This window comes from Phycodurus eques, chromosome 1, assembly GCF_024500275.1.
Source record: "Phycodurus eques isolate BA_2022a chromosome 1, UOR_Pequ_1.1, whole genome shotgun sequence".
Classification (NCBI taxonomy): domain Eukaryota; kingdom Metazoa; phylum Chordata; class Actinopteri; order Syngnathiformes; family Syngnathidae; genus Phycodurus; species Phycodurus eques.
In genome coordinates, this window is record NC_084525.1 from 11,939,702 (window position 1) to 11,955,192 (window position 15,491).

Genomic DNA, 15,491 nt, shown 5'->3' on the forward strand with positions numbered 1-15,491 from the left:
CCTTACAGAGCTTCTTGGTCCTCACGGAGTGTTTCTGACAGCCGTTGCCTGAATGTGTGACAGTGTAGCCTTCTGTGTGTATGTGGAGGGGCTGGAAAGGGGGGTATTGAACTCAGGTGCTGCCTAAAAACATGGGGCTTATCATCCACGTCCAGGGCAGCGCGGGGCTCAGCTTGCCTCCCCCTTGAACACATCACCCTGACCGGTGGAAGAGTGCTGACGGCCAGGTGAAAATCAAAGCTGCACACCGTCACTCTCAGCCACGGCACTGACTGAATGACCCAGAGTGCGTGGGTGTGGAAGAAGGTTCTCCCTTGGCGATGATAAATTGCCACTGGTATAATTTTGCATATTCCTGGGGAGTGTGTATTCTTACGCTAATATGCTAGTGCCAGCGGTTGTTTCAGAGAAGTGCTGCTCTCTCTTAGAGTGGCTCTCCCTGGTAATTGAATCGATGTCCCTTGAGACAATTTATATTTGACGTAAATCCACGAAAGTCCAAGTTGCAGTTTCTACTCATACTAAAAAATACTTTGTGGCTTTGCTATTATGTGTAAATAACGATTCTTTTCTATTTCTATTTGGTGCATTTTATTACAGTACTGTATTAGTTAGATTGTCTTGGTTTGTTCCAGGAGAACTCTATCCAAACTAGGCCTTGACAAAGACGGACATGTAAATATGAATAAAGGAATATAATTATTAATCAGTTTATTTGAAAGGGGACAATGCAATTTCATAAAACACATGAAATACACATGGTTAAAAAAGCCAGAATTAGCCAGAAGGCTAGTTTTCATCTGTAGTCCCCTGGCCATGATGTAAAAAAGCCGTAAAATACATCTACCAGACAATATAATTCAGGATACATAATCAAAGACTTACTATACTATTAAGAGAGAATAAAACCACAAATCATTTGATCATAACAAAAAAAAACATCATAACATACTTTTCTTTTCGTGTTGGCAGCTATAGGTGTTAACTAACCACATTTTCAGTTTTTTTTGTGAAGGCCTTGTATGTTCTAAGCAGTTTAACCTCCTCAGGTACTGAGTTCCACTCACCAGCGCTCCTCACTGACCAGGCTGACTTACTGAAAGTGCTCCTGCGCAGAGGAATGAGACAGTCACCTCTGACAGAGCCTCGAGTGACACGCTCAGAGCTGTTTCTTTGGCTGATGAACTCAGCCAGAGGAGCTGGAGCCAAATCATGCAGTACTTTTGAAATCAAATTTAAATCTGCAAATATGTGAAGACTGTCCCAGTTTAAAAGACTGTATTTTTTTAAAATTGCACAGTGATGATAGTGCCTTGGTTTTTTATCCATCACTTTAATTACTTGTTTGTACAAAACGTCCAATGTTTTTTTTGCATTCTGACCAGCCTGGGACCAACTGGTTATGCAATAGTTAAAGTGACTAAGAATCATTGAATGCAAGTAAATTTTTGCAGCTTCAGTTGACATTTCATTTCGAATTGCACGAAAATTTGCGAGGTTTAATTTGATATTTTTACACAATTTGTCAATATGGGCTTTAAAGGAAAGCTGTGAATCTATTATTAACCCAAGATATTTGTATTGGCCGACAATTTGCATTTTTTCTCCATTAACAAGTATGTCGGGGTCAGGTGATACTCATTTTTGTTTTAGTGAAATACATGCCTACAGTTTTAGAAACGTTTAGCTGTAGACAGCACTCCTGCAACCAAGTTGTGACACAGGACATTGTATTAGTGAGTTTAGCAGCAACAGTATCTTTGGAGCGACCATGAACAAAGAAAACCGTGTCGTCTGCATACATTACGCACTCTGCTTCAGAAAAAACAATGGGCAAATCGTTGATATAAAGACTAAATAAAAAGGGGCCTAATATTGGTCCCTGAGGGACTCCAGAGGTTAGCCTAAGAGACTCTGATCTGCAGTTGTTAACTGATATATAATATACAGTATTGTTTGTTATCATAGTTGTAGTTTACATTATACTGGCAGCTGTGTCTAATATTTGGACTCCCTGATGTTGCTAAATGAGGTAACCAAAATATTAAGGGCAGCTCTCAGTATGATGCATTGCACTTTTACACCACTGCAAATGCATGAAAACATCTTTGACTGTTTGCTGTTTGCTGAGCATTATTAACTTAGGCAGTTTTTAAAATATATTTAATGTATTTGGTCTGCTAAGATTGTGCAAGTGTACCTAATGATGTGGCTGCCATGTATGCAGCGTTAAGGAACAGAACGTATTTAGGACAATTTGACAATACATAAGGTGCAAAAATAATGCTCCTATTTGCTGAGATGTAAAACAATAGAATGACACAGCCAGTTGCAATGATATGGGATGGTCTGCTAGTGTTCTTATTATCAAAGTAATGAACTGAACTGATGCACATTTTCTGCAATATGCATAATAAAACCACAACAGGAGGATTTGTCTTTATTCAAATAGATTCTATGTGCCAGCAAGGCAGCCAAAGTCTTCCTTGTTGTACCCTTTCATTTGAATTCAGTCCTTCTGATGAGCGCACACGCACGCACACATAATCCATTGCCATGTTTTATTAATGAACTAAGAACCTTTATGGTGTATTGTGTCCCTGATGTTTGCTTTAGCAAAGAGCCAGAGACCCGCTCCAGGCCCTTTGATTAGAATCTGAATGAGGGGGTGAAGGTGAAGGTCTGGGTAATGAAGAGATTATTGAGCTGCCCCAAAATTGTACCCGCATGCTGCATGAGGAAGTACAGACTTACTGATAGACAGCAATTGATGGACATTCTGGGCCTGCTCGTGCACTTGAGCTGATAATGCTGATGTAGCTCTTCCTAAATGGGATTCGGAACTACAGGCAGAGACTGAGGTCTCTAATTAATTTATAACCCTCCGTGGATCTTTGAGGGCATTGGGATGGGGGGTGGAGGGGGAAGGGGGAGCAGTGCAGTTGTTGTGCCTTGTAGTAATTCAGCTTGGATGGGCACCATTACCTTCTAATGCAGAGCAATTTCAGATGCAGAGTTCATGCTGGCCCCCGCTTCAGCTAATACAATTACAACGTAACAAGCATGGTCTCTATACGTAATCTACGTCCTCTTGCAGTCTGTTCAATTCTGAGCGTTGTATGGTCACATTGATAAATTGATTCATCTCTAGATGGGTGCCTTTTTATTATCCTGGAAATGAAACCCCCCTTATCTGTGATGGGGGTCAAATTTTATCCTCAAAGGCTCAATCTGAGTTTATTGAAACTAATGAATATTGCTCATCAGATAAAAAAAGCCATCCCAAGGCCATTTTAGAAATTACTTTTCCTATTCCGTTTGATGTTGTTTTATTTTTTTCCCTGTAATGTTTGGGAGGCAAATTTGTTGGAGCCCTTGTTACTCCAGCAAAATGGCGTGCTCTACAGGCAGAAGCCCATATTACACAAATACGTATGACGACCGTGAGTGAAAGCATCATTTTTCGTTGGTTGAACTGAAATAAATGTTCTCATAGAGGTTTGCTGCGTGCCATTAAAGAACACTCCAAGGAATAGAAGTCATGGAGGCGGCGTAGGCATTAAACATTTCAGTCAGTCTGATGTATTGCTGTGGATTTCTGGCCACAGCATAAAGATATGGTAATGTTGGCTTTAACAGCCTCCTGCCTGGTTAAACCATCAAAATTATATATTGAACTAAAGCTATCAAGAGCTTTTACTGGAATAAGACTGTAAATCCCGCCTTGTTATTGAGATTCTTGGCATCAGTCTGTCGGCAGACATAGGTGCTTACACTTGGGCCTTTGCGGGGCCATGTGGGCAACAAAAAATAACAAAAGCTACTATTGCATGAGGAGCGTGCAACAATACCGTGCACATTACTGCATGAAGAAAAGGCTTTTGTCTTTTATATTATTAGGAGCTTTGTCATTCAAATTCCATTTTCACCCGCCTCGCTCGCTTGCACGTTTGCAAAGAAGTTGTTTTTCTCCATAACAAAGTGAAGAAGTTTACTCTGGGTCCAGGTGCAGAGGTCTAGCGTTCTGGTATGGGGGATGTCGCACTTTTTTTTAAATTTTTTATATTTTTTTTCAGCTGGATTTATAGCAGCCATTACTTTTGAAAAGGAGAGCATCTGTGTTGTGTAAAGAGCTGTTACACATACTGTAGCAGCCACCAATTTATAACCACAACAAGACCGTGCAAGGGTTTTAAATGGTGTCTTGGGTTTAGTATTCATGCCCTAATGGATTCCACTTGACACAATGTGCCTTTGTGATTTAACTGTTATGTGTTATACAACATTAGTGCTATTTGGTTGTTCATTGGTCTTGTATGGTTACTGCAAAACAGGCCTCTGTATTGTTGAGTAATTTGAAGAATTGAATGAATTTGAATGTGATGTTCCTAATTTCCACTGTGTGGAGTTTGTGTGTCCTCCTTGCGTGGGTTTTCTTCCCACATCCCAAAAAAGTGGATGGTGGGTTAATTGAAGACTCTAAATTGCCCGTAGGTGTGGATGTGGGTGCAAATTGTTGTTTCTTTCTATGTGCCCTGCGATTGGCTGGTGACCAGTTCAGTGTGTACCCCGCCTCTCGCCCGAAGATAGCTGGGAGAGGACAGCCACATTTCCCTCAATATATTTACGTGCATTTCCCTCATATCACCACTAGATGTCCCCCTCATGCTTTTCTGCAAACTGCTCTGCGACGACCAGATAGTTTTGACTGAATGCGGGAAAATAAGCTTCAACAACATACAGTACAGTATATGTAGAGTCTTGAATGTTGCCTCAAATTATTTGTTAATTGCCCTTAATAGTTTATGCAACAAACTATTACCATGATTTTAGACAGCTTCTTTTGTTTTTAAAATAAAGTAATGCTTGATTTTAATTTTCAGAGAATGTTCATTTATTGAGTTAGTTCTGTGACCATTTTGGTTTGCCATTTTTTTTTATTATTATTTTTTTATTATTGAAGAGTATCAGCAATTTTTTAATGTGTACAGTGAATACGTGTTTATTTCCAGTGGCTAGTGGTGTTCTTCATCATGACATCTGTAGTTGTTGTTTTACTACACAAATTAAATGATGCCAGATTTAACAAACAAAGATGAGGAATGAAGGATTACAATACAAATTCTCATATCTTTCAAGTGTTAGTGAAGATTATTAATTTATTTATTTACTCGTTCCTTTAATATAGATGTCCACAGAAGACCTTTAAGAAGGTACATAAAACAGATGGTAGATACAATACAAGAAGGTAGATGGAATACAACAATGTAGATAAAATATGGACTTCCAGGTCAAAACCTCAACCAGCTATAGTTAATTGATGCTTTTATGATTCATGTAATTAATCAAGTTAATTAGTCCATAGTTTCAATATTAAACATTTTGAATTTCATGTGAGGAGCGCTGTCTAGCCTTGACCCATTTTTTTGGGGGATGAGGGCAGATGGATGGTGCTTGTGAAGCAAAAAGAAGCCAGAAAATTTTCCCAGCACCAAGCTGAACTACAGTAACTAACTGATGACTTCAAACACCCAACCAGAGGAGTGTCTGAAGAGCATTTTGAGGACGGTTCTCACTGGGCAACAGATAGCTGAGGCCATCTGACAGAAGAATCCAATTAAAGGGGGAAAAAAGATTTAGTTTCAGACTTGTCTTGAGTGAGAAAGAGACTGATAAAACTGGTTAAGATGGCACAAAGCTGACTTTATGCAACAAGTCTTTTTTGCCGCTTTGAGCTCCTCTGTCAATATCAAGGCCAAGGAGGGTATGCATTTCCAACAAAAGCAGAGCACAAAGGCTCCACGGCAGTGAAAGATTGTAGCTGTAATCTATTTTGACATTTTGTGTGAACTTTCTTTGATAGAAGCAATGCAGCCCCCTTTCAAAACACCCAAAGTAGTAACAACTAAGTATTAAATGTCATCGTTATTTACTTTCATTTCAGAATTTTTACCTTTGGCAAGGAGGATATTTTTTCATCGGAGTGGGTTTGTTTTGTGTGCAACTTCCTATCTAATGTATTTGATGTCAACCTTGGTTTTTTTTTAAATTATCGATGGGTGTTCTTCCAAGAATATACGCTCCTCCCAATAGCTTTCTTTTTGCTGTAGACATCAAAAGATGAATATGAGTCATTCCAAACACTGGTCATAGCTAGTACAACAACTTTGAATGTAGACTTCAAAAGATGAATATGAGTCATTCCAAAGATTGGTCATAGCTTATGCAACAACTTTGACTGTCCTAAAGCTGTAGAAGGCGTTGACTGGGTAGATGAATGAAAACAGCAGCAGTTGATGGAAGAAACATTGTGAACGCTTCAAAGAAAAACCCTGACACAACTGTTAGTGACATTAGTGACAATCTCCAGAGGGCAGGAGTAAAGGTATCACAATCTACTGTTTGCAGAAGATTTAATGAACAAAAGTACAGCAGCTTCACCAGAAGATGCAAATCACTCATGAGCAAGAAGAACAGGTAGGCCTACAGTATGTCGGGCTGGAATTTGGCACAATGAGCCTAAAAAATGATAGGAAAATGTTTTACGGACTGATGAGACAAAGATTAAACTTTACCAAAGTAATGGAAATACTAAAGTTTGGCAAAACAAAGGATTTGCTCATATTCTTGTGCATACAAGCGTATCTGTGAAACAGAGTCATAGCTTTTCCTAGCTTGGCTTCTTTTGGGATGGGGTCGTTTATCTTCATTGATGTAAGCAACAATATTGACTTAGTCTACAGACAATATAAAGGAGATAATTTTTTTCCCACAATTACTGTAAAAACAGTTCTCGGGTGTCTTATTAACATGTGACATGCTTTGTTCCAAATACCCCAAGTATAGAGAATTACAGCAGTTTCATCAGAACATTAACAACGACTCACATTGCCACATATAATGCGGAACCAATGCGAAAAAAGTGAGCGTCCGTAAAGACGATAAAAACATTTTCAGTCATTGAGGGAGCACTTCATTCACTATACTTTTCAATTAAGAGTGCAGATCTGAATATGGCAAATGCAACAGACACATGGGCAAACATAAATACAAACACTCCCACCCGAACCGCGTCAACAATTTCACTGATTGCCGTTTATCAGAAGTTAATCTCCATAGTATGTTACCGATACAGTAAGTTGCACCCAAATTGATTTTGAGATACTTCATCATGCAGCAACATAACCCAAAACACACTGCCAAAACAGGACAGCTTCTCAGGAATAAGAAGTAGCATGTTTTAAACTGGCAATTAGTTAATCTCTACGGTGGCCTGTAAATTCAAAACAATGTAACAAATTGTGAAACACTTTTACAGTTCAGAAAACAAATGAACAAAAGCCAAAAATCTTTTACATTTCAGAAAACATTTTAACAAAAAACGAAATACTTTTTTATTTCAGAAAATAGATTAACAAAAGCAGCAACACTTTTACAAAAGATGAAACAAATTACAAAAGACATATTACATATAATTCTAAATCTATTACATCTAAATTACATTATAATTTAAAATCTAAGTTATCAGATCAAGATTTAAATACCTGGAATTAAACGCTAAAATGAAGATAAAGGAATTGGGCTCACTTGTTCCCACACTTTTGGAGGGGAATGGACCTCTTAAATTTTGATAAGGTCATTTGATTGTTCTCTGAATTAAAAAAAAACGTGTTTAATAATAATAATTTTAAAAAATCCCAATGAACATGGTCAGGCTGTCATGCAGATGCGTTCAAGTAATATGTTGATGTTTGTGTGCCTCCACAGCGAGAAAAGCTGATCCATGAGCTAGAGGAAGAGCGACGCCTGCGTCTGGAGAGCGAGAAGCGTCTCCGAGAAGTGACGGAGGAATCCGAGCTGGGCCGGGCACAGATCGTCTCCCTGCAGCAGCAATTCTCCAGGTGAATGAGCACCTAAAACTCAATATGTTCACTTGACCTTGTTATCTTCCATGACGCTTGAGCTATGAGTAAGAGGACAAAATGTAAAGTGCTCAAACAAAGCCTCCCTTCACCTCTTTCTCCCAGCTGGTCTGGAGCTCATAATTTGCAGATAGACAGTGAGTAGTCATGCAGGAGTCTTCACATTAGCTTACTTCAAATTAGCTGCTTATCTCCTCATTAGAAAAGCGCTTCACACTTTAATGATCCCAGCGTGCAGCCGCAGACTCTTCGGCAGGGGAGGGTTGTTATATTTTAAAGAGACATTTTGATGATTAGTGCATATTTTAAAATGTCCCATTGATGCAACAATGCCCTCAATTGCTCTCTCTTCTGTCTGCATAGCATCCCTGCACCACAGCACTGCATATCTTTTGCTCACATTTTCTCAAATTATGATATTTTACTTCGACGTCAAAACCAGTTTCCCACCGAGCAGCAGGATGCATTCTTCTGTCTGTCTGTGTTGAAATTGTTCATTCAGACCACCGTTTCCCCTTCTGCCAGCGTGCACAGACATGTGATTATAATTTGAGAGCTGTAGCATAGCAGCTAGCGTCCCCTCTGAGTGAGATTCACGTAGCTAGTGTGGCGGCTTTATGGGAAGAGTCATTCTAATAAGAGAGAAGCTTATCCCTGATTGGGTCCTGCATAGGTCCCAAAAGAATTTGTCACCATGACTCGGGGTCATCTGGATGCATGCCTCTCATTGGGCGCTGGACTACTGAGACTGTCTCGCCAAAGATTCCATTATAGCCTCCGAAAAAGGTGCTTTTCAACGGGACAATGTTCAGTGCCCTGCTCAGCTATTGTTGTCATTCTGCAAGGGTTGTGTTCATTGTCAGTATGCTGGATCTCTGTCATTTCTGCCCTCAAGACACCTGGAGTGGGGAGGGCTCACAGAGGTCAGCGACCAGCTTCATCCGACTGCACACAAAGAAGCCAAAAGGATTTTTGTTATTATGAATTAAACCTGGCCATTCATTGGATAAAATGGGAACCTGGCACTCAATGGGGCAAACTAGAGGAGGGCAGATGGGTGAGAGCATGCTAACCTAAAATCCAGACTTCTGGTTTCTTCCCTTGAATGGCATCTGCTGCTTGCTCTGCTAGTTTCAGTTAATTGGTGGACTTTTGGCAGCTCAGCTCAGTGCACGAGTGGTTGCCATATAAGCCTCACAGTTCTCAGGTTGGGGGTTTCAATCCAGATTCTGACCTTCCTTTGTGGTATTAACATGTTCCCCCCGGGTTTTTGTCTGGGTACTCCGGCTTTCTCTGAATGGAGCCTTATGGAGGGCACAAGCCAGTGCAAACTGTAGGCCGGTCCCAAGCCCGGATAGATGCAGAGGGATGCGTGAGGAAGGGCACCCCCCTTAAAACTTTGCCAAACAAATATGAGCGTTCATCTAAAGAATTCCATACCGGATTGGTCGTGGCCCAGGTTAGCAACGTCTGGCCCCGACACCGTTAACCTGGAGGGTGCCGGTGGAAATTCAGCTACTGTGGGTCAAAGATGAAGAAGAGGTGAAAAGCGGGTTCTTCGGCAGAAAAAGAAGAGGAAAGCACAGAGCCTAGAATTAAATGTGCGGACTTTGAATGTTGGGACTATGACAGGAAAATCTCGCGAGTTGGTTGACATGATTAGGAGAACGGTTGATATATTGTGTGTCCAGGAGACCAGGTGGAAGGGCAGTAAGGCTAGAAGTTTAGGGGCAGGGTTTAAATTATTTTACCATGGTGTAGATGGGAAGAGAAATGGAGCAGGGGTTATTTTAAAAGAAGAGTAACAATGTCTTGGAGGTGAAAAGAGTATCAGATCGAGTGATGAGGCTGAAACTTGTTATGTACAATGTGATTAGCGGCTATGCCCCACAGGTAGGATGTGACCTAGAGGTGAAAGAAAAATTCTGGAAGGAGCTAGACAAAGTAGTTCTGAGCATCCCAGACAGAGAGAGCGTCGTGATTGGTGCAGATTGTAATTGCCATGTTGGTGAAGGAAATAGGAGTGATGAAGAAGTGATGGCTAAGTACGGCATCCAGGAAAGGAACGTGGAGGGACAGATGGTGGTAGACTTTGCAGAAAGGATGGAAATGGCTGTAGTGAACACTTTTTTCCAGAAGAGGCAGGAACGTAGGGTGACCTACAAGAGCGGAGGTAGAAGCATGCAAGTGGATTACATCTTGTGCAGACGATGTAATCTGAAGGAGGTTACCAACTGTAAGGTAGTGGTTGGGGAGAGTGTGGCTAGACAGCATAGGATGGTGGTGTGTAAGATTACTCTGGTGGTGGGAAGGAAGATTAAAAATACAAAGGCAGAACAGAGAGCCATGTGGTGGAAGCTGAGACAGGAAGAATGTTGTGCGGCTTTTTGGGAAGAGGTGAGACCGGCTCTCGGTGGACAGGAGGAGCTTCCACAAGACTGGACCACTACAGGCAAGGTGATCAGAGAAACTGGCAGCAGAGTACTTGGTGTATCTTCTGTGAGGAAAGGGGAGGAGACTTGGTGGTGGAACCTCACAGTGCAGGAAATCATACAAGTGCAGGAAATCATACAAGGAAAGTGTCCCACTTCTTCTCTAAGAAGAAGTGGGACACTGAGAGGACCAAGGAGAGGAGAAAGGAATACATTGAGAGGTGACGTAGAGGTAGAGGTGGCAAAGGCCAAACAAGAGGCATATGATGACATGTCTGCCAGGTCGGACACTGAAGAAGGAGAAAAGGATCTATACAGGTTGGCCAGACAGAGGGATAGAGATGGGAAGGATGTGCAGCAGGTTAGGGTGATTAAGGATAGAGATGGGAATGTGTTGACTGGTGCCAGTGCTGGGCAGATGGAAAGAATACTTTGAGGAGTTGATGAATGAGGAAAATGAGAGAGAAGGAAGAGTAGAAGAGGCAAGTGTGGTGGACCAGGAAGTGGCAATTATTAGTAAGGGGGAAGTTAGAAAGGCATTAAAGAAGATGAAAAATGGAAAGGCAGTTGGTCCTGATGACATTCCTGTGGTGGTATGGAAGCATCTATGAGAGGTTGCTGTGGAGTTTTTGACCAGCTTGTTCAACAGAATTCTAGCGGGTGAGAAGATGTCTGAGGAATGGAGCAAAAGTGTGCTGATGCCCATTTCTAAGAACAAGGGTGGTGTGCAGAGTTGTGGGAACTATAGAGGAATAAAGTTGATGAGCCACACAATGAAGTTATGGGAAAGAGTAGTTGAGGCTAGACTCAGGACAGAAGTGAGTATTTCCGAACTACAGTATGGTTTCATGCCAAGAAAGATCCATTATTTGCCTTGAGGATGTTGATGGAAAAGTACAGAGGTCACAAGGAGCTAATTGTGTCTTTGTGGCTCTAGAGAAAGCCAGAGAGGAACTTCATGCAGAAGTCTGGAGTGGCAGAGAAGTATGTTAGAATAATACAGGACATGTATGAGGGCGGCGGCACGGTGACCGACCGGTTAGAGCGTCTGCCTCACAGTTCTGAGGACCTTGGTTCAATCCCCGGCCCCGCCTGTGTGGAGTTTGCATGTTCTCCCCGTGCCTGTGTGGATTTTCTCCAGACACTCCGAATTCCTCCCACATCCCAAAAAAACATGCATGGTAGGTTAATTGACGACTCTAAATAGCCCGTAGGTGTGAACGTGAGTGCGGATGATTGTTTGTTTGTATGTGCCCTGCGATTGGCTCGCAACCAGTTCAGGGTGTACCCCGCCTCCTGCCCGATGATAGTTGGGATAGGCTCCAGCACGCCCACGACCCTTGTGAGGAGAAGCGGGTCAGAAAATGGATGGATGGATGTATGAGGGCAGCAGAGCAGTGGTGAGGTGTGCTTTAGGTGTGACAGAGGACTTTGAGGTGGAGGTGGGACTGCATCAGGGATCAGAATCAGAATCAGAATCATCTTTATTTGCCAAGTATGTCCAAAACAACACACAAGGAATTTGTCTCCTGTAATTGGAGCCGCTTTAGGAAGACAACAGACAGTCAATTGACAGAGAACACTTTGAGACATAAAGACATTGACAAAAAAAAAACAGTCACTGAGCAATACAGGGTTGCTAGTTATCTGGTAGTGCCGGTACATTTTATTGTGTTTATTTATTTATTTTTTTGACAATTGTGCAAAAAGATGCAGAGTCCTCTAACACTTAGAGCACTTCAAATGACTAATATTGCAATAGTCTGGTGCAATGACCATTGTGCAAAGGGTGCCGAGACTTCAAGCGAGTAGTTCGATAATCTGGGACAATGTTGATTGTGCAAATGTTACAGATACTCCTCAGTCAGTGTGCAAATGCAGCAGATGCTACTCTGGCAGGAGTGGCCAGTATTGGTCAACAACAGATATGCAAATAGTGCAGCGTGGCAAGACTACTACAGTGAGTGCAAGAGTAATACATAATTGGCCTGACAGAAATGTGACAACAAACTGAAGACAAAAAAAAATAAATAAAATAAAAAATTGCCAGCATGTTGCATTGGAATTGTAGGTTAGGTGTTTAAGAAGTTGATTGCAAGAGGGAAGAAGCTGTTGGAATGTCTGCTTGTTCTAGTTTGCATTAATCGGTAGCACCGACCTGAGGGAAGGAGCTGGAAGAGCTGGAGGGTCTCAGAGGATTTTGCACACTCTTGTCTTAGTTCTGGCAGCGTGCAAGTCCTCGAGGGTGGGTAGGGGGGTACCGACAATTGACAGTTTTGATTGTCCGTTGCAGTCGGAGTTTGTTCTTTTTTGTAGCAGCACCAAACCAGACTGTGATGGAAGAACACAGGACTGATTCGATGACCGCTGTGTAGAACTGTCTCAGCAGCTCCGGTGGCAGGCCGTGCTTTCTCAGAAGCCGCAGGAAGTACATCCTCTGCTGGGCCTTTTTGAGGACGGAGTTGATGTTGATTGCCCACTTCAGGCCCTGAGCCCCTGTTTGCAGTGGTGATCGATAGGTTGACAGATGAGGTTAGACTGGAATCCCCGTGGACCATGATGTTTGCAGATGACATTGTGATCTGCAGTGAAAGCAGGGAGCAAGTGAAGGAATAGTTAGAAAGATGGAGGCATGCACTGGAAAGGAGAGGAATGAAGATTAGCCGAAGTAAAACAGAATATATGTGCATGAATGAGAGGGGTGGTGGGGGAAGAGTGAGGTTACAGGGAGAAGCGATAGCAAGGCTGGAGGGCTTTAAATACTTGGGGTCAACCGTCCAGAGCAATGGTGAGTGTGGTCAGGAAGTGAAGAAATGGGTCCTAGCAGGTTGGAACGGGTGAAGGAAGGTGACAGGTGTGTTATGTGACAGAAGAGTCTCAGCTAGGATGAAGGGCAAAGTTTATAAGACAGTGGTGAGGCCAGCCACGATGTACGGATTAGAGACAGTTTCACTGAAGAGACAATAGAAAGCAGAGCTGGAGGTGGCGGAAATGAAGATGTTTAGGTTCTCTCTAGGAGTCAGCAGGTTGGATAGGATTAGAAATGAACTCATCAGAGGGACAGCCAAAGTTCGATGTTTTGGAGACAAAGTCAGAGAGAGAAGTCTTTGATCGTTTGGACACGTCCAGAGGAGAGGTAGTGAGTATATTGGTAGAAGGATGATGAGGATGGAACTGCCAGGGAAGAGAGCGAGAGGAAGGCCAAAGAGAAGGTTGATGGCTGTCATGAGGGAAGACATGAGGGCATTTGGTGTTAGAGAGGAGTATGCAGGAGATAGGCTTACATGGAAAAGGATGATACGATGTGGCGACCCCTAACGGGACAAGCTGAAAGGAAAAGAAGACTCCAGCTTTCTCCGACATTCCAAAAACAAGAATGTTAGATTGATAGAAGACTTGAAATTGTCCTCAGGTATCATTATGAATGTGTTTGTATATATGCCCTGCGATTGTCTGGTGACCAGTCCAGGGTGTACCCCGCCTTTTGCCTCAAGTCAACTGGGATAGGCTCCAGCTAACCCGTGACCCTCATGAGGATTGGCACTATAAACGATGGATGGATGGTGCACATTTCTAGTTGCATGCAACATGCAGCAAATGTCTCTGCCCATATCTCCTAAACATGTTGGCATCTTCTTTGAGTTGTGTAGCACTGTTTTTTGTTGTTGTTGTTTTTTTTGTTTTTTTTGCAATATCAGAAATAATTTATAAAAGACTTTGCTTAAATTTTTGGTTGCTTGCCTATACATTTTGGCAGTGGTGTTCAGAACTGGCATCTGCCCCTGGAACAACTGGCTTTACTTGTTTACCTAAGCACTTAAAAATCGCAGTTTGCTCGTTTAAAAAAAAACAAAAAAAACCGATACATTCCTCAAGTGACTGGTCACTTAGCTCCAGACGAAGGTGCACACACATCCCAGCATAGAGGCCCCCTCCCCCCGGCTGGGTTCTAAGCTTGATGTGGGTCACATGCTCAACCCCTCCTGACTTGGGTCAACCCCCCCAGAGCTTCAACGCCACTTGGTGTGGCCTGCTGTCATTAAACTACAACGGCTTAGTGGTGGACTGCAGCCCACAGCCCTGCAGCCTGCTCAGCCCACCCTGAACGTCCCTTGTTCCATATGGGCTGCGATATTTAAGAGCAGGGACAGAGGTAGGAAAACTGTGCACTGAGAGCAACATGATCAACTAACAACTACATTTGGACTGGTATCCTGCAAAGGCACAATGAGGCCTTGAGACCACGCAGACAGGAAGACTGGTGTACAGGCGGAGGCGTGGGGGCTGCTTGGTGCCCGTACACGTATACTTGCCCAAGGATGAAGGAGGGGGTCATCAGGTAATAGGTTGAACAGCTTTTGTGCCTTATCTTATTTTTTTTAAATGTTTTTTTTAACTATTTGTCGTTTTTAGTGCTGGGCTTTACAGTATTTATTGGACCATGTGTGCAAGATATACGCAGTCTGAAAACAGCAACTTTGGGCCTGATTTAATAAATGCGTGCGTGTGCAAAAACAGGCGCAAACTTGATTTCTCATGCACACAGATGTGAAAACTGATCTACTAACTAGGTGCACCCTGGATTGTGTCTGCCAAAAGGGGAAAATCTCTGGCAGTTTATTTTGCACTTTCTGGGAGGAATGTATGCAAGATTGATAGATTAGTTCAGCACGTGCAATGTGATTTATCAACGCTGAGACGCATTGCGGTTGATAATGTTGAGTCTTTAAATACAGTGTCTGAAAGACAGGTGCAAAATGCTACTGTTGTGCGTAACGATGACTGTGGTTATTGTTGTGAGGGCGTGTAAATATTTTTGAAATGCCAGAAACACAAATGATCATGACATATCTGTTTGACAGTGCAATTTTGGAGCTTCTGGGTGATCCAAAGGCTGACTTTGAGCCAGTCACAAGAAGGAGTCATGCCATATCACATATAACAAAACTCCTTTCAGCTCTGCATTTCAGTTCAGTGTGGCAATTGGTGCTGGTCTCTCCCAGATAGGTTTTTTTGGGTGTGCTCTCCAAAGTTTTAAATGTTGTGCAGGAAGGACAGATACATCCAATTTTCCCACATTTGGATGTAAAATTAAACAAAACATAGCTTTTATGCGGTTGCTGACTTCCTGAAAATG

At 42.3% G+C, this 15,491-nt stretch overlaps 1 protein-coding gene across 6 annotated transcripts in view; it reads left to right on the forward strand.

Annotated features, from left to right (window-relative positions):
• The window catches only part of LOC133403087 (nck-associated protein 5-like), a 107,437-nt gene that overhangs the window by 51,154 nt on the left and 40,792 nt on the right, over positions 1 to 15,491 (forward strand). For all 6 annotated transcript variants that reach the window (XM_061677613.1, XM_061677642.1, XM_061677666.1 and 3 more), the window contains one exon: positions 7,768 to 7,901. In XM_061677613.1, the coding sequence (XP_061533597.1) occupies positions 7,768 to 7,901 (134 nt within the window). The remainder of the gene's footprint in view (positions 1 to 7,767; positions 7,902 to 15,491) is intronic.